This window comes from Protobothrops mucrosquamatus, unplaced genomic scaffold (genome assembly GCF_001527695.2).
Source record: "Protobothrops mucrosquamatus isolate PMUCROS unplaced genomic scaffold, P.Mucros_1.0 scaffold_202, whole genome shotgun sequence".
In the NCBI taxonomy this organism is placed as follows: domain Eukaryota; kingdom Metazoa; phylum Chordata; class Lepidosauria; order Squamata; family Viperidae; genus Protobothrops; species Protobothrops mucrosquamatus.
In genome coordinates, this window is record NW_015386278.1 from 182810 (window position 1) to 209913 (window position 27104).

The 27104-nt window shown below is 35.4% G+C and overlaps 1 protein-coding gene across 1 annotated transcript in view; it reads right to left on the minus strand.

Annotated features, from left to right (window-relative positions):
* AVEN (apoptosis and caspase activation inhibitor) overlaps positions 1-27104 on the minus strand; it is a 126413-nt gene that overhangs the window by 90990 nt on the left and 8319 nt on the right. Inside the window, exon 2 of the mRNA XM_015825758.1 lies at positions 2574-2745. Within this exon, the coding sequence (XP_015681244.1) occupies positions 2574-2745 (172 nt within the window). The remainder of the gene's footprint in view (positions 1-2573; positions 2746-27104) is intronic.

Genomic DNA, 27104 nt, shown 5'->3' on the forward strand with positions numbered 1-27104 from the left:
ACTTTCCCCACAGCAACTTTGTTAGGTGGGTTGGGCTGAGAGTTATTGACCCAAAATCAACCAGCTAGTTTTCATGGCTAAGGGAGGCCTAGAACTCAGTATCCTGGGTTCTAGACCAGCATCTTTACCACTACACCAAATTGCTCTGTACAGAGAACCTCCATGGATACCTCCATGAAGCTCTCCCACTGCAGACATTCACCTACCTACCAAATGTGGAAAAAAATCAAAGAGGTCAGTCCTATCATGCTCATCCCTCTCCTCCTTGAAATAATGGAGCAGAAGTCCATTTCAACCTCATTTTTCCTTTATTACTATATTTTGAACTAACATATGATAACTGAACCCTATGTAGAAGGGGTGTAGGTTACTAAAACAAGGTATATAGATTTCCATCACTTCTTTAAATATTCTTTGTATTTTATTATCATAGCAGAAAATCATGAAAGAAAAAGCAAGATTATAATCCTCCTAATTATTTCACCTCTGATCTCTTACTATCACTATCCCCTTGCCTTCACCCATAACACACATTAAATGTGCATTGTTTTTGAATTAATCTATGGAAAACTGTCCACATCTTCCTTGACTCCCCTAGCAAAATTTCAGTTTCACTATTATTCTGGCCCAAAGCAAAAGGATATGTGAGGAGAATTAATTTTGCAAATCCAAAATGTATAAGCCAAATCCATATGATATCATTAAAAATTATTAGAGAAGAATTTGTGGAAACATAACAGAACCTAGAGAAGCAGAGTAAAGACGTCAAACAAAGAAAACACATCAGGCAATTTACTTAATACGTTTTCTTTAGTGGCAGCAAACCACAATTACAAAAATATGCCATACCAAAACAATAGGATCAGTTTTTTAAAGTACTATACTACCACAACACCGGGAGGAAAGATCAAAAATTACTTCCATCAAGGAGTCTCTCCGTGAACCAAGCATTCATGAAGATCTTTAAAATATATATATAAAAAACCTAGAAACATAACCTAGAAACATACTTTCTCATAACCTAGAAACATACTTTCTATCAGATAGAAAGCTGAAACGGCTTAACCTTACAGCAAATATCTGATTAAAAACTACTATAAAAAGTCACTCTCTCTCTTATAGCTAAGAGCATACTCAGAAGTGTTATATTGCTGGTTCAATCCACTTTGCACTGCACTGAAACATTGTTCCAAGTTCCTTAAACAGTCACGATCAATACAGCTAAAAGAAGGGCAGAGAACTCATATTTTCTTCTCTTGTTTCAACTAAGCTTCTAGGTCACTTGAAAACGAACCTCTTCACTGAACTCTCTATTGCTGCACTTATGCATTTTTGCTCAAGCTACTCTATCTATCTAGTACAGAATACTCTCTGTGGAATTAGTGGCAAGGTTAAGGCCACACTGTTGATGACAATAGAAATAAAGAATAAGCATGATCACAATGGTGCCAATTCTGACCATGCAATAAAAATAGCATACCAAATATCTCAAATAAATCTCCCTTCCCAAATCTAAAGTAAAAATGGGAGTTACCTGCTTTGTCTGTTTCTCTTGAATAGTCAATGAAATTGGTTGTTGTCTAATTTAGACCATACTCTGCACAAACATCTTGAGTATTTATATGGCTTTTTAAAAAAAAACCTAAATAAATAAATAGTGGTCTTGTCCCTAAGTGCTACAGGTCATCCTACCTTAGTGATTGCCTCAGACAGTGATCATTCACAGTTACAATGATGATGAAAAAGTAACTTTGCAATTGATGCCCACATTTACGACTCTCACAGCATGTCGTTCTGTCATATATTCACCGTTACAGTTGGTGAATATATGTGCTGTCCTGTGTAAAACTGTAAGCACCATCACAATCATGTGATTTTTTTCACTTGGCAACCACTTCATTTAACTAGCATGTTGCTGGTCACAACTGCAGTTACAAAACAAGTACATTTGCTTACTGTTATGTGTGATTTTGCCTTAGCAATTAAGAGAAGAATAAGCAGTGTTTAATAACAGATCAGAAGCAGCAATTATAGGACCTGTATTTCCTCTTCTAAAAATGCTATTTATATTATGCCAACATAAATGAGCCAAGGGACCATCAGCCCTTCAAGGAAAAAAAACAGGGGAAAAAAGCAAAAAACATGAATACTAACATTACCTTTATTGCTGGGTCACAGTAACAAAACCTTGCAAGTTTGAGAGCATTTCTCCCCTCCCTTGACTTTACTTTCTGGGAGAGTACCTTTTGAGATCCTTTCTCCACCCCTATTCCTTCTGTGGTCTGTCTCTTGACTGATCACTGCCTGGCTGCGGCTCTTCCACTTGTCTCCTAAGATTACTCTTACAGACTAGATCTAAAGCCATTTCTTGGGTTCTTAACCTTTTTCCAAAAAAGATCAGCACTAAACTTCTAAATTTGTAATGTAACAAGTTAACAAACACCAAGAGAGGAATATTCCAAATGTCATTGTTATAAGACAAATATGCATTATTATAAAACAAGTATTATAAGACAAATTGCAGACAAATAGTCGATAGAAATTGACTACTGCTTGTGATTCTCCTTTCTTACCTGCTGAGCTAAGCAGTACACTAAAGTCTGTCCCACGCTGAGATTCACCACTGCCATTTTGTGTTTCTTTCTCACGTTCTTCATAACGGTGCCAGTTGGAGACTAGCTTTCTTTTTGAATAACTTCCCCGGTCTTCTTTGCCCATTTCTGGTAAGTCATGTTCAGCAGTAGCCTTCAGCATATATCAACAAAAATGATTAAATAACTGTGATTAGCTTTTGTTTTTATTCCAGTTTCCAAGAAAAATTAAATAGTAGTCTTGTCAATTTTTCAACAATATTTTATGTAGTAAACATATCTTGATTATCAACTCTGCTGCATCAGACTTGGCACTTGGACCAATATTTTGGCTAGGACGCAACGCATGATGGCAGAAACATTCTAGTTTCTGTTTCTATTTTGTTCTGTTTTTATTTTTATTTGTCAGAATTGGATAGTAATTATTATTGTTAATACTTTAAAATTAATAATTTTAATATTTTAGCATATTAATATTTCTATTATAGAAAGAGTATTCTGAGGATAGAATTTATCTTACCTTCCTAAAATTTAATATTTACATTATCAGATTTCTATTCCACTACAAAGGATTACAATCAGAGCAAACAAGAATAATTTTGTAGTTTTTCCTGAAACTCCTTTCTGGTTCTTCCACTTACTGGAATATAATATGCAACCATCACCACACTGTGGATTCCTACTTTGCTACATACATATTAACAACCTAAATAGCCCAAATGTATTTTCTGACATATTGTATATCTATGTTCCTTTATCCATAATTAAAACCAACATCTTTATCACTCCACAAGGTGAGAAGTTCATTCAGATGTATTATATCCTTACCTTTTCTCCTAATATCACAAATAGAGAAACATTTATTTTTCTGTTTCTTTCACATAATTCATTAGTTCAAGTTCATTATCATGTACTCCTCTTTTACATGCCATGGTCGTAATCAGCTATTATCCTCTGTCACCTATAATGACTTGGTTAATGAAGGCTTTCATGTAACTTTTTTTTCTTTTAGAACAGCACAGATGTAGCATACTGGGTTCATGAAGCATTTCCTGCTAATATTAGACTGTTTTGCCTAGTATGATACAACCACAACCCAAGACCTGTTTAATTCCAAACACAGTCAAGCTATTCTATGCAAGCTGGGATAACTACAAATTATCTTGAAGCCAACATACTATTGCATATATATTACCAAGTATGAGAGACATGCATTATACTGATATACATTCAGCATGAAAAGGTTTTCCAGTTCTATTACTAGACCAAGTAACTACAGAAAGTGTACCAGCTTTATCCTGTATTACGTCATTTAATTACAAATATTTATTCATACTTTACTGATCAGAATCCTTTATTTGACATAGTGTAAAATTATTTTAAAACTAATGAGGAAAAGAAGACAGAATTAAACACTGGCAGAACTGAGCTTTTTAGATGAGCGGACATAAAATTGAAATATGCTACATATGCAACTATCACAGACTTGTGAAATTTGCCACCTAGGTGGGTACAATATGGAACAATAGTCATGTGCTCCAGGCGAGCAGGAGGAAAACAAATTACAAGGCTGGTTGGCTGAGGAGAGACAAGTTGTATGCAAGGATGCCTGGGGAATACTTGCTCTAGATTAAAAACCATTTATTTACAAATACATGCACAGGAAGAGAGATGGGAGAATAAGGTAAAAAAAATGATTGCCGATTACTGGAGAGAGCATACATCTTTTTTATACAAATGTTGCCACAGCCACGACTCACATATTCGCTCTTATGTCTCTCTATGTTCTCTGAACAGTCAGTTGCTGAAGGAAAAGCTTTGCCCAAAATGAATGGAATGCGCATTCCACTGAAATATTTTGCTTTGAAAAGAAATTTCTCTCAATAATAAACAAAACAAAATAATTCAAAAGCATATAAGTAGCTAATCATCAAGTCCTGTTTAAAGCATATGTTTGTGTATAGAATTCAACATATAAAGGGCAGGGCAAAGGCCCAATTTTTACTTATGGACTGTTCCGACTATATTATCTCACAAATGCTGAATCATCCAACTTTGCTTCCTCTGTCTTCCCCAGTAAAGTGGTTGCCTGCTTCTAACACTGCATCTGTCACTAAGTGGTAACATTGGCCAGCCTTGCTTAATTTCAAAAAATTAAACAGGGACAGATCTGGCTTGAATTTGGATAGGAGACTACTAAGAACTGCCAAGGCTGTAGAGCAGACTGGTGAGGGAAAAAATCCCAGAAGATGATAAGGACAGACTGTGGACAAGAAATTACATAGATGAGTCCATAAAGGCACCAGGAGTTGATGACTTGAAGAATACCTTATGGCTGAGGGAAAGTGAATTAAGTTAGCAAAGCAAACAGTATAAAATAGGCATTTGAAGGCTGAATTCTTTGTAAGTTCTTTGTAAGGATAGATACAATCAGGTGTGTGTAAGGCCAACTTTTATAACATACTGTAGAAATCTTAGTTAAGAAATAAGTCCATTCAGGCTTCAATGCAAACTGAGTAGTTCATGTGAATTCTGAATTTGTTTGATTTTTTTCTTCATAGTACCTAAGATCTCCCAAGGTTATCCTCCCAAGTTTAAACTCATGAAATTTATAAAATATAAACCTCCCCTTCCCCCAAGTGAGGAAAAATGAGCTAAAAATCCTCTTCTTTCACCTGACATTATTGTTCTTGAAAAATCAAGAAAAAGGAACATTTTTTCATTTCTCTTCCCTGCATTAAATGATCCATATCTAGACAATGTTGCCACTGTTCAGCTTCCCACTGGAAACCTTTATACCCTAAATCAAATTAGCTCCTATACCATAAATCAGTATTTCTCAACTTTAGCTACTTTAAGAGGTGTGGACTGCAACTCCCAGAATTCCCCAGCCAGCATTCTGGTTGAGGAATTCTGTGACTCCACATCTCTTAAGGTTGCCAAGGTTGAGAAACATTGCTATAAAAAAATAACTTCAATGGCATGGTTTTTTTTCAGTAATAAATAACTTTTAACTTATTTGTGGCATTTTCTATGTGTTTTATTATCTTGTATCTCTTTCCAAAGAAGCAGTTTCATTGAATTAAATAAACATGTGTAGGATAGCAAGATTAATGATAATAATTGGAAAGAAATCCAAGGATTATGTTTCAATCATTTTTTAAATTATTTATTGGAATTTCAAAATCCATTGTAACAAACCATTTACCATGCAATTTGTCCTTAAATTACATCAGAGAAGATCGCCACTTCCAGCATCTTGTGTTTTGTGTCCAATGCTGCAATCTTTTGAATGAACATTCCAGGGTTGTCCTAGCAACCAGATGGTTCTACCCACAATCCCATCTTCATAAGAAGATTAAATCAAAACAAGGCTTTCTACATTAAAGAATAGCAGAAAGCATCTTTATTAATAAAAAAACAAGTATTCTCCCAGTCCATTTTTCTTCATTTCCAAATGAAACAAACAATTATAAGCTCATGTAATTGTTAACGTAAATGGTGAAAATTAATTCCACAGATGCATTATTAAACTCTTCTGTGACTGACTATACCAAATAACAAGTGCTTACAATCTTAATATTCAGTACGTATTTTAGAAACAGATTGGAAAATATTGTGTTCGTACTTCAATAAATTAAAATTTCAATTTTATTTTCAATATATTAATGCTCAGAATAAAATCTGCTGTCACTAGTGTAGCATTATCAAAGGCAAAGAACTAAAGTATCATGTGTTCCAACTGTTCTTGCTTGCCTGCTGTTTTCATTGTTAGCTCTTTCCACTTTAAATAAACATGCTTTAAAAAATCATGACAAATGAACCCACCTACTAATTACAGATTGGGTACTTTCTCATTTTCACAAAATATTTATATAAGGTCAACTATAAACATGTAACAAAACACTTTTCTTAGCAGCCTGAGGATAACATCTGAATGAATTCCAAGTGTAGCTTTGCATACATCACACAAATATTTAGTTTCTTTTGGATGAGAGAACACTGGAGATTTATGATATCTATGCAATATTTGTAGTATTTCTGTGTAAGCAGAATTTATCCAGAACGTATTCAACAAAGAAAAGAGATCTGCAGCAGGCAGCAAGTATAAAGGACTACACTGTTTTTCTTAACTCTAGCTAAACCCCTAAATTCCTTTTCTCACACATCTGTCATGCAGAGCACTAATTTCATGCTACTTTACAAAAATCACCTAATATGTTCCTGTAATATGTTCCTGTAAATAAACACAATGCACATTCACTAAATGTCATTATCAGTATATGTCATGTTTCCAACAACGTGCCAAGTAATACTTCAGTAAAAATCAATGTGATATATGCATTCCAAAACCAAGACAACCAAATTTAGAGCCTAATCCCTATTTTTAAATTTGCTTAAGCTGCCATACTGAGGACTGGTTTTAAAGATAATGTAATAGATTAAGGTATAGTGCCCTGGCTTGCCTAATATATATTAATATCTTATATAATATCTTATGCTAAACCAGAAACAAAGTTTATTTCAAACCAATACTTCAAGTCTCAGACACTCATTTCCTTGCAAGATGAGAGCTATTATGGAGGGGGGAGGGAGAAAAGGATGCTAAAATCTTCCATACTTTTTTTTGGGGGGAATACCTTTGGATTAGTCATCACTTTTGGTTTTTGTGGCAAGTTTTTTTGAGAAGTGGTTTGACATTGCCTTCTTCCTAAGGTTGATAAAGAATAGCTGGCACAAGCTGGCTTTATGCCTAAGGCAGAGATTAGAACTCACAATCTATCAGTTTCTAGCCTGGGGCCTTAAACCACCACCTCACACTGGGTCTCCAAAATTCCCTTTCTTATAACTAATTCTCTAAGAATATCTTTCCTATGGTAACCCCAATTCTGCCCCAATCCTTTCCAAGCCTTTTGACCAATGCTTGTTGCAAAACCAAACTTCCCTTCACTGCTCCAGCAATTAGTAGTGTGGGTACTTTACCATAGGACATAAGTGCAAAGCGTAAAAGAAATAGTGGAAGATTTGGCCTATGAAACTTGCAAGACTGATGTCAGCCTTCACAGGAAGAGCAGACAGAAAACACAACTTTCTCTTTTTCAGCTTCAGAAGCTGAGGAGATTCCTTTCTGAGGCTCTTTTTCTGCCCATTATGCAACTGAGGGCTATGTCCTCTCTTACCTGATGATTGTTCCCTAGGTAGCATCTTTCTCCATCTATCCACCCAGTCTCAAGGTCATTCCTACATACTATTAAACATATAGTATATTCCCTTTCCATTTGCTAGTATGAAGGTTGCAGGAGCAGGACATGCTGCTCTGCAAGTGTATTGTTACATCAACAACTATGCACTGTGACAAGAACAAGTTACCCTTTTACAGCTTTCATGTTAGTCATCCCTGGAGTCTGGAGGCAAGCTAAGTATTTTCACCATGAACCTGAATATTTTCACTGCAGTCTTAACCCCTATAACAAATGTTAATCAGCACTTACTTCCTCTAAATTATTAATTTAATTTTGCATCAGGATTGTGCAGCCAATCTGACTAATTAACTGTAGGTCAATTGTTTCAAAATCAGCAGTAATATGATTTTGCATAAGGAAATTTTAGTTTTCAGTATTACTTTACAGCCAAAGATCTGTATTTCTTCATCTTTTTCACACTCCATGGACTGCCAGACAAAAACTTCAAATCTTTCCATTGGCACTGCAGATATTAAATTCTGGCATTATGTATTTTTCCCCTTTGAAATTACAGTACTTTTTGCAAATATCAGAAACAGCTGTTCCTTTCCTACAGCAATAGGAAGAATTGAAACCCAAACTGTCATATTTGAATCACTAAAGATAAGCATTTTAACATGCTAAAATGAGACTGTGGGGTTCATGACTCAGCAAAACTACGCAATGTTTTAGCGTGTATATGATACCAAGACATGTTACGTTTTTTGAAGCAGAGCAAGTTATGAGAAGATAGCAACTACAAGTAGTCCTCAGCTTACAACCATTCATTTAGTGACTATTCAATGTTACAACGGCATTGAAATAAGTGATTTATGACTGTTTTCACACTTATGGTCAACCATGATCATCTGATCAAAATTTGGATGCTTGGCAACTGATTTATATTTATGATGGTTGTCATATCCTGGCATTAGGTGATCCCCTTTTGCGACCTTTTGACTAGCAAAGTCAATAGGGAAGCCAGATTCACTTAACAACCATGTTACTAATGTAGCAACTTCAGTGATTCACTTAAGAACGGGAGCAAGAAAGGACATAAAATGCGGCAAAACTCACTTAAGAACTGTCTTGCTTAGCAACTGAAATTTTGGGCTCAATTGTGATCGTAAGTCAAACGCTACCAGCATGTTTTGTTAAATCGTTAATTAGCAAGTTGTATATAATCAGCCTCTGAGACTCACGGTTAGAAATCTAAAGAATACGGCAAGTCACAAAGGCATCTTTTTCCTTCCTTTTCCTGTAATCCTTATAGAAATGATATATGGATGGTTTTCATATATTGGCTTTTGTGATCATCTTTATAATTATGTCCAGTTTAATGAATCTGCTGTAGAGGGCTGAATGATAACCAGGTGTGCTAATTAAGAAACTACAGTCAAATCTAAAAGTGCTGGTATCAAAATCATTTGGAGAGAAACATGGAGCAAAAACTAGTAGACCCTTTCTCACAGCATGCATACAGTTTCAACGATCAGTAAGTCTGCTTACTGAACTTTGGACAGAAATAGCAAGAATTTGATGTTCCGTTAGCAGAACAAAAAAGGTGATGGAAAAATCACCACAAAAAAACCTACTTAAAAGACAACATTATCTTACAAAGCTTTAATTACCAAGTATTGGTATTATTGGTAATATGAACCAAAAAAAAAAACCCCTACGAGAGAACATTTTCCCAAAATTTAAGTAATCACAGATTATAAAGGAGAAGGAAAGAAAACAAAAACAACTAAAGCCATTCTATTTTTTTTTAAAAACCTACCAGAAGGAAAAAAAATTTTTTGAGATAGGAACTTGCTTTAAATGTGCACAGGTGTGGCTGCTAAAAACAAAACAAAACAGGAAGGTGTGCATCCTACCTATTGTTCCCTACATATATTTAAAGAGGGAGAGCACTAGATATTTAGATGAAGTTTTAGAATTTTAGAATTTCAACGAGAAATAATTCAATTAGAAAGTGTACCCTATCTATGAAAACTGACTCTTTTCCTGCATCACCCCTATTGTTTACATTGGCAAAAAGGCAGATGTTTCTGAGCAGCTGCTATTGATAGCAACTGACATCCATGTGATTAAAGTCTCCATGAGATTATCAGATTATTAGCATGATTGCTCACCCATGCTTGTGAGCTTCCATTGGTGCCTTTTGAGTGATTCAGTTACACTTTCTCTTGTTTCAGCCTTTATTCCCAAAAAAGAAAAGAAAAGTGAATTGTATGCTGATATACTTGACACTTAAAGCAGTTTATAGTAATAGAATCATTTACAAATCTGCACGACTATACATTCAGGAGAAACACCGTATTAGTATAGCTAAGGAAACTTTGTTTTGAAAAATGTATTTTGATTGAAGTCAAAATGCCAGTTGCATACAGAATACTCAAAAACTGAGGAAAAGCGCATAATTTCTTAACTTCATGGGAATTGACACAATAAATTACATTGCTTGCTCTTTTAGCAAGTGATCTCATGGCTGAGAGGAAAAAAATAGTATGATGAGAAATCAAACAGTTTAGTTTCTTATCTCACATAAATTAATTCAATCATCCTCCATTATGTTCCTGCTTTCCTTGTTTTTCATTCTAAAGATAAGCTCATTTCCCTTTAAATTCATCATTAACTATTCACTGGAAAGTAACCATTTGTTTGGAAAAAAACAGTCACAATTTTATCAGCTATAACAGAATAGTTAAAGTAGATCTTAGTGCTCCTCATCCATTTGCATTTGCTCTTTTCAGAATCCACATGACTGCTAAAATCTAATGGCAAAACACTGTGATTTTTCTGCAGCTTTAAAACATTCGTTTTTGCCTTTCAGCTACTAACTTATTTCTACTGTGAAATAAGTTCATGGAGATTATCAAAATTGCAAAATTGGATAGTGGAAAAAAAAGAAAAATGAGAAAGCTGTAACATGTTTACATGAAGTACAAAAAAAATGAGATGTTAGACATCTGGAGATACAGCTTGCTACAGCACTCTCCAGGTATGCCTTTGGTATCAGAAATAACATATTATTGTATCCTCATCTCCATATATACTGTAAGTTGAACATTTTAACTTTAAGATCTTTAAGCATTATGAACAATTTGGTCCAGGCAGTCCCAGCATTAAGAATATACACATATAAAATTGTTGTTGCACAAGCTGTATTTGTTACCAGTTTGCTTCTGGTTCCAATTTAAGGTATATAAGTCATTACCTTTAAAGCCCTATATGGCCTGGATCCAGGATATCTGAGGAGCCATCGCATCCCAATGGGACTAGGCCATTTCATTTGCTTCAGTGGAAAGGAGCCTGCTATGGACCCCATCTGCTAAGGAATTCCATGGTCTGGGTCAAGGAGAAGAACCTTTTCCACTGTGGCCCCAGCTTTGCGGAATTCTCTACCACCAGAGATGGGAACTGCTCCCACCTTGTTGGCATGCCAGAAGGGTATTAAAACTTGGTTTGGATGGTTGGCTTGGAGCCCCAAGAGATGCTCACCACTGGAGATGGTTGATGGGATAAGATCTCATCCCCATGCCACCCATCTCTTCGCTTATAGTTTTTGAAATACTTTTAAATTTTTAATCCTTTTTCTATTTATCTTTTTATGGTTTCTAGGTTGCCCAGAGTCTCCTTATCGAGGAGATGGGTGAATATAAATTAAATAAATTGATTAAATAAATAATGAATTTATCAACTAATTGTATTTATGAATAGACTACACATTACTAAAAATAGCAGATAGCTAAATGCAAAGTGATCTGACTAGAAATGGCAGCCAATGAACCGCTGAAACCACACAATGTTTTTTTCATGACCATCACAAAATAGCGTGTGCATTTTTAATATACTGTGCAGCTTGTTTTCAGAGGTTTTTAGCAGTTTGCAAAGACATTATGCAGATTCAGTGGTTTGGTGGCTCAAGAAATGAAGGAAGAATGCTGTCCACCATTTTTAGTGTAGATCACATGACATTTTAGTTGGATGTTGTTGTTTTTCTCTATTTACCATGCGTCCAAAGCATAAATCCGATGCAAGTGTAGGTGACACATCAAAGAAAAAAAACCCAATCACAAATATAATAGAATTAATAAAGCAGTCAGAAGGAGGTGAAACGTCATCAGATGTGGGAAGCATTTGGCTACAGTTGGTTAATGAACATTTTTAAAGAAATAAGTAAAGTAAGAATAATGGAGCATGTGAAAGGCCATGCCCTACAAAAGCTACAATTATTATTAAACAACACAATAATTTAATCATTGAAATGGAAATGCAATTGATAATTTTGTTGGATGATCAAAATCAGCATAATTTCCCTATTAGCCTTACTTTATTGAAGAAAAGCTTGAAACCTACTCAATAATTTAAAAGCTATAAGTGCAGCAACTGCGATGGAGATTTTTTTTTTGTGAGTGGGGGCTGGTTCAGCCATTTCAAAGTGAGGGTGAATTTACATAATATTAAAGATGAAGCCATGCTTCATCTTGAAGTGCTGAGTGTGACTTTCCTGACATGTTTAAAACAATTATTGAAAAGGGATGTTATTTGCCAGACCAAGTATTTAATGTAGACAAAACTGGCTGATTTGGGGGGGGGGATGTCTGAAAGGAGCTACAATTTTGAAAAAGGAAAAAAAAAGTGCAGTGCAGCAGGCATAAGGCACTGAAGGACATGCTAACATTATTGCTTGGGGGGTAAAGCCTTCTGGGGATTCCAAACTCAAGCCTTTACTTGTTTAAAAAGGCAAACTCAAGACTAAATCCAAGGGCACTTCACCCTACCATTAAGGTATTTCTTTCTATTATTATATAACATATAATTATTATATAATAATCTATTATTATTTATTCTATTATTATCATTTTATTTTACAAAGGCTTTGGTTAAAATTACCATTTTTCAAGATTGGTTCTTAAATCATTTTGTCCCTGTTGCTGAATATTATTGCGTGATCAAGAAAATTCTTTTCAGGCTTCTTGTGCTTCACAACACACGTGGACATCCAACCACTTTAGATCACCTTCACCCCAATGCAGAGGTCATATTTTTACACACACACACACACACACACACACACACACACTATCATTACATCATTACTTAAGCCAATGGATCAGGGAGTCATCGCCTCCTTTAAGGCCTATTACTTTCTATATTATAGAAAGTTAGACTATAATTTTCTCAAAGTTGTATTATAACTTTCTCACAATTAGTCAGGGCTACCCAAGATGATGTGGTGAGCTTAAATGAGTTCTTAAGGGAGAAATTATAACATCTATGTGCCATCAAAAATACTGCTGTTTCGTGAGTCAAATACAAAAGGAATGAAACAAATTGTGCCCCCAATTTGGGAATGCTTTTCAGGAGTTTACAACTTACATCATTGAAGCCAGGCAAACTGTGATTGATATTGGCAATCAACTACAGTTGCTCATCAGTGAAAATAAAGTTGATTGACTATCTTGGCAAAAAACTGACCAATGCAGAACTTACAGTGATTTTATCTTTCTTATCAACAATTAAGTCCAGGGTATTCTGTGACAGATGCTTGTCTTTTTGAATTCTAAAGAAGCATTTTGGCTTCTTCATTTTCTTTGTCTATTTTGTGGTCCTATATTATTGTTATTATGGTTTGTCACAGTCAGCCAGATGTTCAGACTTGGTTTGGCATTTTTCTCCACCTATCGAGCCCTTTCCAAAGACCTGGGATAGACAGATGTGGATGTTTAATGATATTACAGATATCATCGCAGAATGTAAGCTGTTCCAAGTAAACTGCTTTTTGTATTATTTACTATATTAAGATGTTGTGGTGCATTTGGAAGTATTTCTCAAGTGTTTTATATGCATAGAAAGATAAAATAAATACTATATATAAAGACAAACATTTGACTGACACTAAATAACCTGTTCCAACTTGTGATTGTACAACACAGAAATGTAAAGTACTTTTATACTCTCAAGGGCTTACATTTGAAGCTTCTTTCTCTGACCTTTTAAAATTAATGGATATCTAGCAGGTGCTTGATAGCCTTGAAACCAAGTAGCTCTTTACATAATAGTCACCTGTCACCTGGGAGATGCTGGTTTGTGCCTCAACTCTTACATAATTGGTATTCAGGGACTGGGCTAGCTGTGAATTAGAACTGATGTCTGATATAAAACTACTAGCTATGTACAAATCAACATGTACATTAAATATGCATTGAAGAAGGCAGGACTATGCCATGTTGACCTCACTTCAACATCCGTCTCCCATACATTTTGCTTAATGCATTGGGGAATTTTACACTGAGAGCTGTTATGTATACACTACTACAGTAGCCCCGTTTCTGATTCTTCACTCAAGTGCATATACAGTATGTGTTAGGGCAGGGATCCCCAATCCCCAGTCTGTGGACCGGCACCGGTCCGCAGCATGCCAACAAGCGGGCCACACAAACAAGCAAAGCTTCATCCTCGGGATGCAGGCAGTATTCAAAACCACATCCCCTCTGGTCCATGGAAAAACCTTTCTCCATGGCACTGGTCCCTGGTGCCCAAAAGGTTGGGGACCTGTGTTAGGATGAGGCAATTGGGCATGTTCTTGCTTCATTTCAGTATTCATTTAATAATACTTAGGAAGAGGGTGAGGAATTTCCAGTGCATGGACTTAATTTGAGTCTTATTTTATTGGAGAAGTCCCTAATTTTAAATATAAGTTCTCATGACAAGTTTTAAAAAATCTCAAATATAACATTAAAATCAAAGGGCAAGTCCACAATAGGAGCACTATCCCTAAGAAATTCAGACCTTAAACCAAAGGTACTAGTAGCCAGAACAGATTCTTCACTAGAGGGATGTGATTCTGAAATAAATGCCATAATATCTGCAGGATTATTAGAAGTGAAGCAGCAATAGCAAAAAGCCTAATTCTAAGAGCATTATAAATTCCAATAAAAGAAATGTCACCTGATAGGATGAAAGAAACAGATCTCTTCTCTTGTAGCCCTTCTTTACAATATACCTACAAAGTCGGATGGCCCTTTATTTAAATAAGCCTTTAAAACCTGATACTTATCACATGAGCTAGGCAAGATGAAGACCTCTTGTGGGATGCTTGGGATGTTGGAGTTATTTTTTTACAGAAAAAAAATGTTTTCATTGTTTGGTATTGCACTGTTTTAAATTATCTCATATTGTATGTTGGCCAGAGTAGTGAGGGAATTGGGTAAATTCTGTAAATTCAATAAAGTAATACACTAAATGAAAGACTCTTTTGTATATTAAAGCAGTAATACTAGCTTTTAAAAAGGAGGGACTTTGCAACAGGACACACTCAAATGAGACAAGGAGAGTGTCAGGAAACCTTGTTGCATAAGCAGAAGGCTGCTAGCTTAGCAATGAATGTGTTTTTTTTGTATGTCATAAATTCATGTTTTAAATATAATTTAAAGAATATATTTGAAACAGATAATTAGTATCTAATTCCTGTATTTCCTTACTAAGTCCCAGATAATTTCAAATACAAAAGACAACTGCACATTTTCTAAGATAGTTTGCTACTCCAAATTTAAATGCATGGACTGTGACATGGTAAGGTTCTGTATACATACCAGTTCTTTAAATACAGATTCTCATCATCATCTGATTCCATGCGGTAACCTGATATTACTAAAGTACATTGAGGATTTAGCCAAGTATTTTCTTCCTCTCACTACCTTGCCAATCAAGTTCAGCTAAGAATGTTATGAATTCTCACATACAAAAACTCATGTCCAGGCAAAACATGGGGTTAGGATGGCAGAAAACAGTTGGAAAAAACTTGGGGACACATGTGTCTCTTCTCTATGGTACACTTCCTGAAGTGGCAAAATATATAAATGGCCCAGGTGTAAAAGCCGTACTCCATCCTGACTGCACATGGAACTGTGTGCCGTGTTCTGGTCTCCACAATACCAAAAAGATACTGAGGGACTGGAAAGAGTAAATGAAGAGTGGTCAGGCGCTTGGAGGCTAAGCTCTATGAAGGGAAGTTAAAGGAATTTGGTTTAGCCTAAAAAAGAGAAGGCTAGGGGGAAGTATGATAGCAGCCTATCCTACATGCAGGGCAAAGGGTAAGATAAGACCCAGTGGATGGAAGCTTAACAGCGAGAAGCAGGGGTCTTCAAACTTGGTAACTTTAAGACTTGTGGACTTCAATTCCCAGAATTCCTCTGGCTGAAGTATTCTGGGAGTTGAAGTCCACAAGTCTTAAAGTTGCCAAGTTTGAAGACCCCTGAGTGAGAGATTCAAACCTGAAATAAGGAGAATTTCCTGATTGTGAGAGTAATTTAGCAGTGGAATAGCCTGCTTCTTCAAGTAATGGGAGATCCATCGCTGGAAATTTTCAAGGAAAAAATGGATTTGTTCAGAATAGTCTGAGAATTCCTATACAGTGTAGAAAAGTGGACTGGAAGACCTCCAAGGTCCCTTCCAACTCTATAATTCCATGATATATTTTACTGAATTTTAAATATGCATAAATCTCTTTAGGAATTTCAACTAGGAGGCAAGCTATAGGTATTTCAAGTAGACTTGTAACAAAGACACTTCAAAAAGCTCATCTAGGACTGATTAGTTGAACAGCTGCCAATTCATGTTTAAGGGCACTTAACTACAAATAAGTTTAGAGAAGTTTGCAGATTTAAAAAAGTAAAGCAAGACTTCTATGACTTTTGCCTTGAAATCTATTAATTGCTGTTGCGTTATCATTTTCCTTTTAAAGAAAAAAATAAACAGAACAAAGATGGCTCTGAACAAGCTCTGATGCGTATTTGGATGTTGCTAAGCAACCACAAAGCTCTTTTACTCTTTCAATCCAGAGAATTCATAATGCGTTTATCCAATCTGACCATATGTTAGCTTTGTTTTACGGTATACTGTAATGCAGAAAATAGGGGGTGGAGATCAGGAGGCTTTAATTTCCCCACACACACACACATACACTCTTCCATCCTGGTTAACTACATACTGCATCCGATTATCATTTTAAAGCCATATTAGAAAAGAGAAAAATGTTAAAAGCAGTTCTGAACATGCATACTCTTATGTTTTACGTCTTCATTATTAATAATGAAGTGTACAAGTGACGTGCTAAGAAAAAAAGCAAATAACAATTCAGGCTGCATCATTAAAATTGTAGATTGTTCTGTGTTGGCCAAAACTCACCTCGATATTGGGTCTGCCGCCACTTTAAAATAAGCATTTAACAAAGTAAAAAAAAACAAGTTCTGAGAAGGGCAATGAAGCACTCTTCAACTGTCTGAAAAGAAGTTCTGCTCTTTATCATTCTAGAGGGCAGAACATGGAACAGTGTATAAAGTAGTTCAGTCCCCCAGAAATAGATATTTCATATATTCATTATATAATAATAATTTATTATATTAATATATATTTTCCCTTTAAATAGATCAGTTCAAAGAGAGGCTCGGCAGCCATCTGTTGAACATGTGTTAATTTGCATAGCCCATATTAAGCAGGGAACTGGATCCAATGGCTAAAATGGATTCTTCTAACTCTGATTTTCTGATGCGGGATCAGAAGCCAGTAATTAGTAGCAGCAAATTGTGTATGTTACAAAATTAAAAAAACTAAAACTAGAGCCAATAATGGATCATAAACCACTAATTAGCAGCAGCAAACCGTATATGTTACAAAATGAAAAAAAAAACTAAAATTAAGGGCAACGTCTAAAACAGTTAAGATCTATAGAATATAACACAAATTTCACAATAAAAGGTTGTTTTTCTTCTGTGAAATGTAACATCACACTGTACAGATTACATTACTACAATATCATTAGATGTTTTAATGTAGATAATGAGAAAGATCCCTTGACTATATATTCGGGTATAATTACCAGGATGGAAGGAGTTTACTACACTGACCAAAGCATGCCAAATGATATGGACTATAATTACGATATGTTGGCTGTTATCTAATGGCTGTGGAAATTCTGAACTCGTACTACACTGCCTTTGAAAGACCTTGACTTTCAGGTCCCCCAAAATATGCTTAATATTTTATCATTTTATCACTCTCACATTATTACCATGAAAAAACACAGCCATAGGGAATTTCTAGTGAAGATACAGGTAGTCCTCAATTCTTAGGCCCAAAATTATAATGGCTAAGGGTAACTCATGGCTGTTACAAAATGTTGCATCCCTTCCCTCCCCCTGCAGCCATGTGATCAACTGGCAACTGGCTGCCAAGCACCCCACAATCATGTCATTGCCATTTGCAATCTTCCCTGCCAGCTTCTCCAAAATGTCACTGGGGAAACAGGCAGGGAAGATTGCAAATTGCTGATTCCTGCATGAGAAGACACCCTCTTATCTTTGGTGGCTCTTGTGAAAGAGACTATACAAATGACAAAACTTAAAAATTTAAAGAATTTGAAATAAATAGCAAAAAGATAAATAAGACGATGAATTAAGAAAATTATAAACAGATATAGGGACCAGATAAATTTGGAATATTGACTTGTACTATAAGATTTTGGAAATAACTATAAGAAAATAAACAATTTCTCATGGGAAACAAACTTTGTTTATTCTGAAAATTGCAAGTCATAGCAAAAGATAAGTGAAGATTTAGAAACTGGATATTAGAGGGAACTAAAGATTTTAAGCAAGGGAAAAAAATTAAAAAGCCAGTTAATACTGGGACATTGAATGATGCAAAACAGCGCAACAACAGAAATAATACAGTAGATCTTTGAAGAATGGAATCAGATAACTACATTGTCAGTAATGTCTGTTTCTATGGTTAGACTAAGTTAAGGCCTGGAGGAACGTTGCCCGTGGGATCACGATGGGTCGGACACGACTTTGCAACTAACAACAACAAAAAAGACATTAATAAAGGAATTATAGATGTGGAATAAATTTTATCTGATAAGAAAAAAATAACAACTACGGAACTGCAAATGACAGGCCAAAAGAATGATTTGGAAAATTATGCTTTACTGGATAATACTAAAGAAACTGGCTGACCTGTTAAAAATTAAAAGGAGAAAACAAATGATAAACCAAGAAAATTACCTGAAAAAGTATTTTTATGGAAATAAAGTAAATCACCCCTGAAATGGAGGGAACTATTACTTTTCTTCACTTATACTAACAACTAACAAGCACTATTTTTAGATGTTAGAAAATGCACTCCCAATGGCATTTATTTTCATTCTCGATCCTAGCTTTGTAACAGTGTACTCATTCTCAAACCTGAACTTTAGTAAATTATTTGACAGTCGTAAAGTTGAGACAAACTAATATTTATTCTTAACAAAGATGCCTTTAAGGCAAAGCTGGCTGAGGAATTTTTGGAGTTTAAGTCCACAAGTCTTGAAGTTGCCAAGGTTGAGGATCCCTGCTTTAAGGAGCTCAAAGGCAGAAAGCTAGACAAAAATATCCAGCCGAGTGCCAAACCCACAGAAAATGATGCAATTGAATTTAGAGAGCAGGTCCTGAACTGAGCACTGCCAAGAGAGACATCAACAATATCAATTACAACATCATTCTTCTTTTCAATGGCTTATCCATCAGCAACATTAATAGGCCATCAGCAGCACTACAAACCTATCATCCTTGTGCAGCTTGAAGGTTTGACAGCAGCAGACAATTGGCTTGCAGGCTAGAATCTTTTACCTTTAAATCTATCGCACAATGAGGTAACATACAAGTTATGGCTTTTATTATCCTTTCTTCCCTTCTTTTTTTTTTGTTTCTTCATACCCTGTTATGGTAAGCTAGGGTTCAAATCTGCCATATGCCAAGCAAATGAATTATTTTCTGTACAACAGGTCACCTCTTTGCTCATTTCTTTCCAACATATGTACTTCCTATGGCCCATCTCAAATCTTGTTCTCTATATCAGGGGTAGCTAAATGGATCAGGGGGTGAAAAACATGTGGGAATTATAGTAGCCTCATCATTCAATGCTCTGAAAAAAATAAAAGCAGGCAATTGTGTCAAACACAGCAACGAATTCTTATACAGAATTTCATATATCATTGGAAATATATCTTGATTTTTAAGGAACTCTTAACCATTCTAAGCAATTCTTTTTACATTAAATATTTCAGCTATGCCTGCCTAGTTTACATGGCTCTTACGTGAGCAAATCTGGACTGGCCAAGAAGAATCTAATTTAATTCCTATTTTTTTTCCCCTTCATCATTCTGGAAGATTCTTGTTGCTGATATAATCTTTGACAGATATAGACTTCATTTCTAGACAGCATAGTTAACATATCACACTTCATATTTTTCAGATTAATGTTCATTCAAATGTTTATTTTAAAACTAAGTTATAAGAATGATTTCAGCCAAGTGATATGTTTGCCATGATAAGACAACCAAATTTTTAGTACTGTTTTCTCTATTGTAAGAAAACTCCAGCACATGAATTTTAGGATTTCTTTTTAACAGTTAATCTAATACAATTGAATTATGGTGGCACATTCAAGATTCTTAATTTGTGTTTTCCTTTTTGTATAGATTTTGGGAAAGAATCACACGTTTACTTGCATTGAATTCGCATACTGTTTTTCAATAGACCTATTTATTGTTTTAAAATTATATATTTATCTTTCCTGACTCAAAATAATTAAAATTGCTTTTTTTAAAATTCCTAATAATGTATTGTAACACTCAGCTTGCTTTCCCTTAAAACCATTCATTCATCATTATACTTGTTCCCAATGTTCCTGGTTCTTTCTCAACTAAATCTTCCCTGTTAGTCACTATCAAGTCAGGTAACTGATCCTCTTGTACATTCCTTAAATTTCCTGGGAGCATCATGTTTGGGAGAGCTTGCCTCCCAAACAGATGTTGGGATAATTAATAAGAGATAGCGATAAAAATTCAGAGAACCTTTCTAGACGTCAAACGAAAACCTTTCGTAGTAAATGAAGAAGAGGAACTAACTCGTTCTTTGTTGTCTGTGATTGTTGTCATAATTAAAATATCTATAATCGAACATCAATGGAAGAACTTAATTCTTGAGTCTGAGTAAAAAAAATAAAAAGTATCAAATTCGTAAAGTATATAGAAACTGAAAGCCTTGAAATTTATAAACCAAACATATTGTCATGGTTCCGACAAATGAAACTCTTCACAAGAACTTCGAGGCATTGTTTACTTTAAAGAATCTTTTATTCGAGAAACAAAGTATCGGCACTACATAGTTGAAACCAGAAACTAAATTCCCTTCCCCTGGATACAAAGTAACAAAGTAGAATTCCCTCCTCCAATAAACAGTCATAAATCACATTCCCTAATTAGCTTGAAGCATGGCTTTCTCCCCAGCCCTCCAAAACACTATCAGCTCTGGGCCCAATGTCCTTGGGTTCCCACGACTAAGTTATTATTGTTATGACTAGCTGGACTCTCATCCCTATTCCCCCTCCCAGCATCAACTAATTCTAAAAGCAATAGAGAAAATGGCTGCATTTCCATCTGTTGTCAAAGCAAGAACATCTGATGTTAGCAGCATTGACATATATTTTTGATTTTCCATTGAATTGTTTAATAATCTCTATTATAACAATATTGTTAACTTCCTTCCACGGTGTGTAGTCTTTTCTTATTTCAGTATTTTCATCTCCAATTCACAAAGAACTCAGTTGATTCAATTCTCCATGCTCTAGCCAAGCACAATTTTACCAATTCTTGTGAAGTAGAATTCATGTCATGTCATCTTTGACTACCAATTAACATAGGATACAGTTCCAGAAACAAAATATTTCCCGTCAACATCACTTGTACAGCCACTCGTTCGCTCATTCGTGTATTCCTGTTTCTGATTCTCTTCCATAGTGTAGAAGGATAGAAAAAATGTTACCTAAACTAAGGTTCTTAAACTTCCTCCAAGTCCACGCTAATATGATTACTCCTGCTGTTAGAAGTATCATTTGGTCAAACTCAGATAAACAGTGGGGGGAGTGGATGTAGTAACCTGGAAAATATTTTTGGGAAATTGCTGATCTTTACTCTTGACAAATAGCATACCCTGTGAACTAAGAAGTCTCCTCAAGATATATTTCTATTTCTTTGCAACATCAAACTTTCAACTTATTTTGTATTATTGTATGGTGCAGCTGTATTGCCTCTGCCCATCATCCTGTCTTCTACCATGTGGTACTATTCATTTCCTGTTTTGTTTTTGTTCTGAAGGGGCTTAAATTCAAGCAATGTAGAATATATTCTGCTTCTGACAGTCAGGCTAATCCATTGTACTCCTATGTTTGTTTTTCTTATGTGGAATTGCTTCTTTTTTTAGTTTCTGTTGCATCACTTCCTTTCTTTGATCTAATAAATCTTCATCTTCTTTCTTCATTAAAATACTGACCTTTTCTTGAAGGACTACTACAAGCATGTACTTGTTGCAAATACTGCAAATACATGCCAGGTTATTCTCATGACAGGAACACAAACATGGCACAAATACTGCAGGTCAAATTCATCTTTATTTACTCAATTTATTTTTGTTTCTTTCTTGAGCTCACACGTTAGTCAAATATTCATTGCTAACTAGGGACTTCCTCTTCAATTGCCTGAGAAAATTCCCTTAAGCTGTCTTAATATAATCACTCTCTGGAAAATTATATTGCTCTTCCAGACTCCAATTATTACCTACAATGGACAATCAGCATCTCTTAAAACATAACTTCTGCAATCAGCAGCTATTCTGGAACTTTACCCAGAATAGTAATTTACTATTAACCATCATCATCACTGAAAATATACTTCTTAGAAAATATAGTCCTTTAGAAAATATAAGGTCTTGGTTCCTCTTCTCTTTTTTTCCTTTTCCCTATTGACAAACTCATTAGCTTTCCATCTTCACTTACTCACTTCTCATGCTTTGTCTTCATATGCCGTATATAGCAGAATAGGTGAATAGCATAATGTTTACATCAAAAAATCTGTTACTCAGAACCAAAGAAACTACTCTAAGGTTCTTTGCCCTCAAGAATACAGAACTCAGTGATAACCACTAAACTGTATTCAGATAAGAGGTTAAATGGGAAGAAACTCCCTATTTTATTCTGAAAAAGATTTATTTTGTTTTATTATACATAAGAAATACCAAAATATACTTTATAAAGATAAAAAAGAGCAATTCAACCTTTAAGCCCTTGCTACAGCCTATTCCAGTGGTGGCGAACCTATGGCACGGGTGCCAGAGGCGGCACTCAGAGCCCTCTCTGTGGGCACGCGCGCCATCGCCCCAGTCCTAGGCCTTCAGCTGGGTTTTATAAAACCTTTTCACTTTAGGCCTCCGCCCCAATGTGCAAAAAAAAAGGTTCAATCAATCAATCAGTCAATTTCAACTTCTCACGGGGAAAAAAAAATCTTGCAAAGTTGGAATTGATTTATTGAACTTTTTAGTCCCACCCAGTCTGCCGTTACCACCACAGTCACGCCCATCCAATTGGCCACACCCAGCCAATGGGCCACACCCAGCCAATGGGCCACATCCACCCGGCACCCGACGATGCACAAGTGGGTTTTGGGTTGCAGTTTGGGCACTCGGTCTCTAAAAGGTTTGCCATCAGTGGCCTATTCCAATAATTGGATCAATGAATGAAAACTTGGCATTTATTGTAACAGCAGGACCTGCTTCAAAGCCTGCAGGAGATACTATACTACAAAACTAATATTTTAGAATGGGAGACATTCCTAGGATTAGAACTTTAGTAGGAAGGGCACTTTGGAATTCCCCCATTATCTATGGACCAATTGTACTAACTTGTTTGAATAATATAGGATTGAAAAAAATACTAGCACTGTTAACTGAGCCCACTGTAGCTAATACTTTTAGAAGTTATCCAACTTTTCTTCTATACCATTAATTAGGCTAAAATGCAAGGAAAATGGCTAGCCTTGATGAAATTAATAAAAGCATCTCATTCTGTAGTACTAGTCCCTGAAACAAATAATGCCATTCCATTTTACAATCAACAGTATACTTAAATGTCGTTTTCCTTAAAAATAAAATAAAATGCAAAATTATTGAAGTCTTTTACTTTCAACAGTTTACCCACTTAAAAAAAAGTTTAAAAACTGATCTCATACTGCTTTAAATTTGTATAACACTTCATATTTCACCCCAAAATAAAATTTTATATGTCATTTAATTTTTCATAAATACCACTAAACTACATTTTGAGAAAAAAAATATTGTATGTTATTATATCCAGAAGTATGCTTTCCAGGTGCCCAAATAATCTGTAGATCTTTGGAAATTAAAATTAGGTATCTACTTATTTTTTGGCCCTTGCTCATTGACTAAGCACCAAATTATTGAACTCAGCACACCCTTCCACTTAGTGGATTGGGCAAACATCTGGCACTAGTGCTGTACAAAACATTCAAAGGAGTGCTTCACAAAGTGTGTTGGCTTAAGGAAAGTGTTGCTTCTTCAACCAGTGAAGCACTTATACACTCTGTAAGACACACAACTGTTTGAAGAGGGTTTTTTTTTAAAAAAAACTATGTGCAACTATGTACCTGGAGAGAAAACACTTCTTCCCAGGCTGTTTCTTATGTTTTTTATATACATTCTATTTCCCTTTGGTTGTATTAGTTTTATATTGCAGTTGTAATTTTTAATAAAATTGTTATTTTAAAAAAATAATGTTGATATATTATGAAAAAAGAAAGAAAGGCAATGTTATAGCTTTTTCAAACTTTCCCCTAAATATTTTAATATTATATTTTAATGACAAGTTTGGGCAGGTACATGAATGCAGGCACAACATGGGCAATTGTATCAAATCATCTAAAGTAGGCATGTCAAACTCGCGATGTCACGTGATGTCGCGCAACATATCAGGCCGGTTTTGCCATTGCCGGCAATGGGGTGGGCGCGGCTTCCACGTGACGCATTCGGCCCATGGGCCGGCAGTTTGACACCCCTGATGTAAAGGAATGCAGCTGCCTCAATATCTATGAAGATTCTCAGTCATCCAGGTCATAGTTGTTCCAAAGGTGCTTTTCCAAAAGGCAACTAGATTTTGTTTTTCCTTGAAGACATTTCGTTTCTCATCCAAGAACCTTCTTCAGTTTTGACTGAATGGTGGAGGATGGAAGGATTTATATTCCTTGCAGTCATCCAGTCAATAGCACTCTTTCTGAGAGTTGTTGAGGCCACTATCTATGCCCCCCCCCGGGTCACCTGAATAGTGCAAATGGGTGTGGAACCTTCTTGGAACTGCTGAAAGGACTGTGCTTTAAACAGAAGATAGGTGGTGTTGTATCCCTCCTCCTCAGTTGAAGAGGGCTGTTCAATCTTAATGTAGATGGCCTCTTTGATCCCTCTTTCAAACCAGCAGTCCTCTCTGTCCAGAATGTGGACTTTGCTGTCTTCAAAAGAGTAATCTGTCTCTTTGTCACACTCATTCATTAGTTTATATGGGATGGATATAGTTATACCTTCTCACACTGCAACAGGTTATACAATATTTATAAAATAGGGTTTTTCCCTATTATAGAAATAACAAAAACATTTAATTCTGGGATTACTTACCTATTCATATGTATTAGTAAACCAGCATAATTGCCTATTGCCAAAACAAATTACTAATATGTGCATTCTAATTGTTTAAGATACAAGGATATTTCTATCTGACAAACAGATTCGTTTATAAAAGTGTTTGACAATGATAGGTTTGCTGAAATAGATAGCTTTGAATGTGAATATAATTTCTGACAATCTGCTGTCCGCTCAATAATTGTTTTATGTTTAATTTTTTATTTGCATGACAATGTAGCCAACCACTAACATGACAAATATGGTATTAATTTAATTTGACATAATATTTACAGATCTAGCTAGGCTTCCTCATGATTATACACATATAATATGAGACATGCCAACATGCATACAAGAATGAAATGTCAAGCATAATTATTCTCTCCACGATAGCGGTTCAATTTCTGCAACATAAATCTATTATTACAGAGTATTACAGACTGGTTTTCCAAGGTTTTTAAAATACTAAATATGTGAAATTTACTCTAGAAAGCAGAACAACATACAAGACATTTCTTGTTACTGAAATGCTACCCAGTTGTTCTTGCATTCTATATCCCATAAATCTCAGCCATTATAGCTGATTGTGACTGCAGTTAAAATCCAGTAATGGCTACAAGGAAGTGACTGTCCAGCTCACTGTTGTTCAATTCTAGGTAGTTTTTACATTTCAGTGTATAAATTAAAATAAATGGATAATTCAAATATGTTTGTTTGATTAATTTATTTGATGAATATTCCTCTTTAGCATTTTCAAGTTATTTAGTGTAAAAAACTTTTATTGTGAAGGTCAGCTACTTTTACAATGTTCATTTATGTCCCTTAAAAGTTTTTGTGTGGATAAAATCACTAAAACCAGTTGTAGCAGGCAGGGAGATCAGTATTAGAAAAACACATTATTCTATCTCTGGAGAGTCAAGCAAGGGGCTGAAGAAAGGAATAGACTGAGAATAAGCTTAATCTGAGTTGTCTGAAATACGGAGAAAGCTGGTTTAAAGGTAGGAGAGGTGATTTAGAAAGTGTGTTCACAGGATTCACCTTGCCTTATTAGGCACTTCTACCTTTGGGAAATTAACTAATCTGAAGTTATATGAACAGAGAAACCAGGTGCAGCCTTAATTAAATAAAGAGCAACTGCTTCTATTTCTGATAGTATTTGCTGTTTCTCTAATACATGAATTAAAAAACATAAATACAATGGTCTGAGGTGAAAGTTTCTGCAGAGAGAATGCAGGTAAAGATTTGGATTTTCCCATTTTCTCTTTGTTTGTGTTTCATACCTCCCCATTCACAAAAAAAAAATGGACAAGAAAGGGGTAGATCCAGCCCAATATTTTTGCAGATAGCTGAGTTCAAGACAGCTGGCTTCACTAAACTATACACAATGTTTAAGCAAAAGTAAAGAGATAAAAAGGTAAAATGGCCTCCCACTACTTTACACTGACCATTTTACACCCCTGACTCTAACCTTAGAAATGCCAGGGTTTCCAGTATGTGCAATACATTAATGGATTTAATAAAAAATCTTAGGAAAAGATAGTAAGATCATGATTACAGAATGGAGGAAAATTATGGCATGGAGATCTGTTTGTACAAATACCTCATAATGAAACAGAAACAGGGAGAGTATGCAGGATCCAATCTGGGTCGGTCACAGGGACCAGAGGTTTAGCCTTCCAAGCTTTTGGACTCATGCTGGAGCCCTTCCTCAGGGAACTTTTATC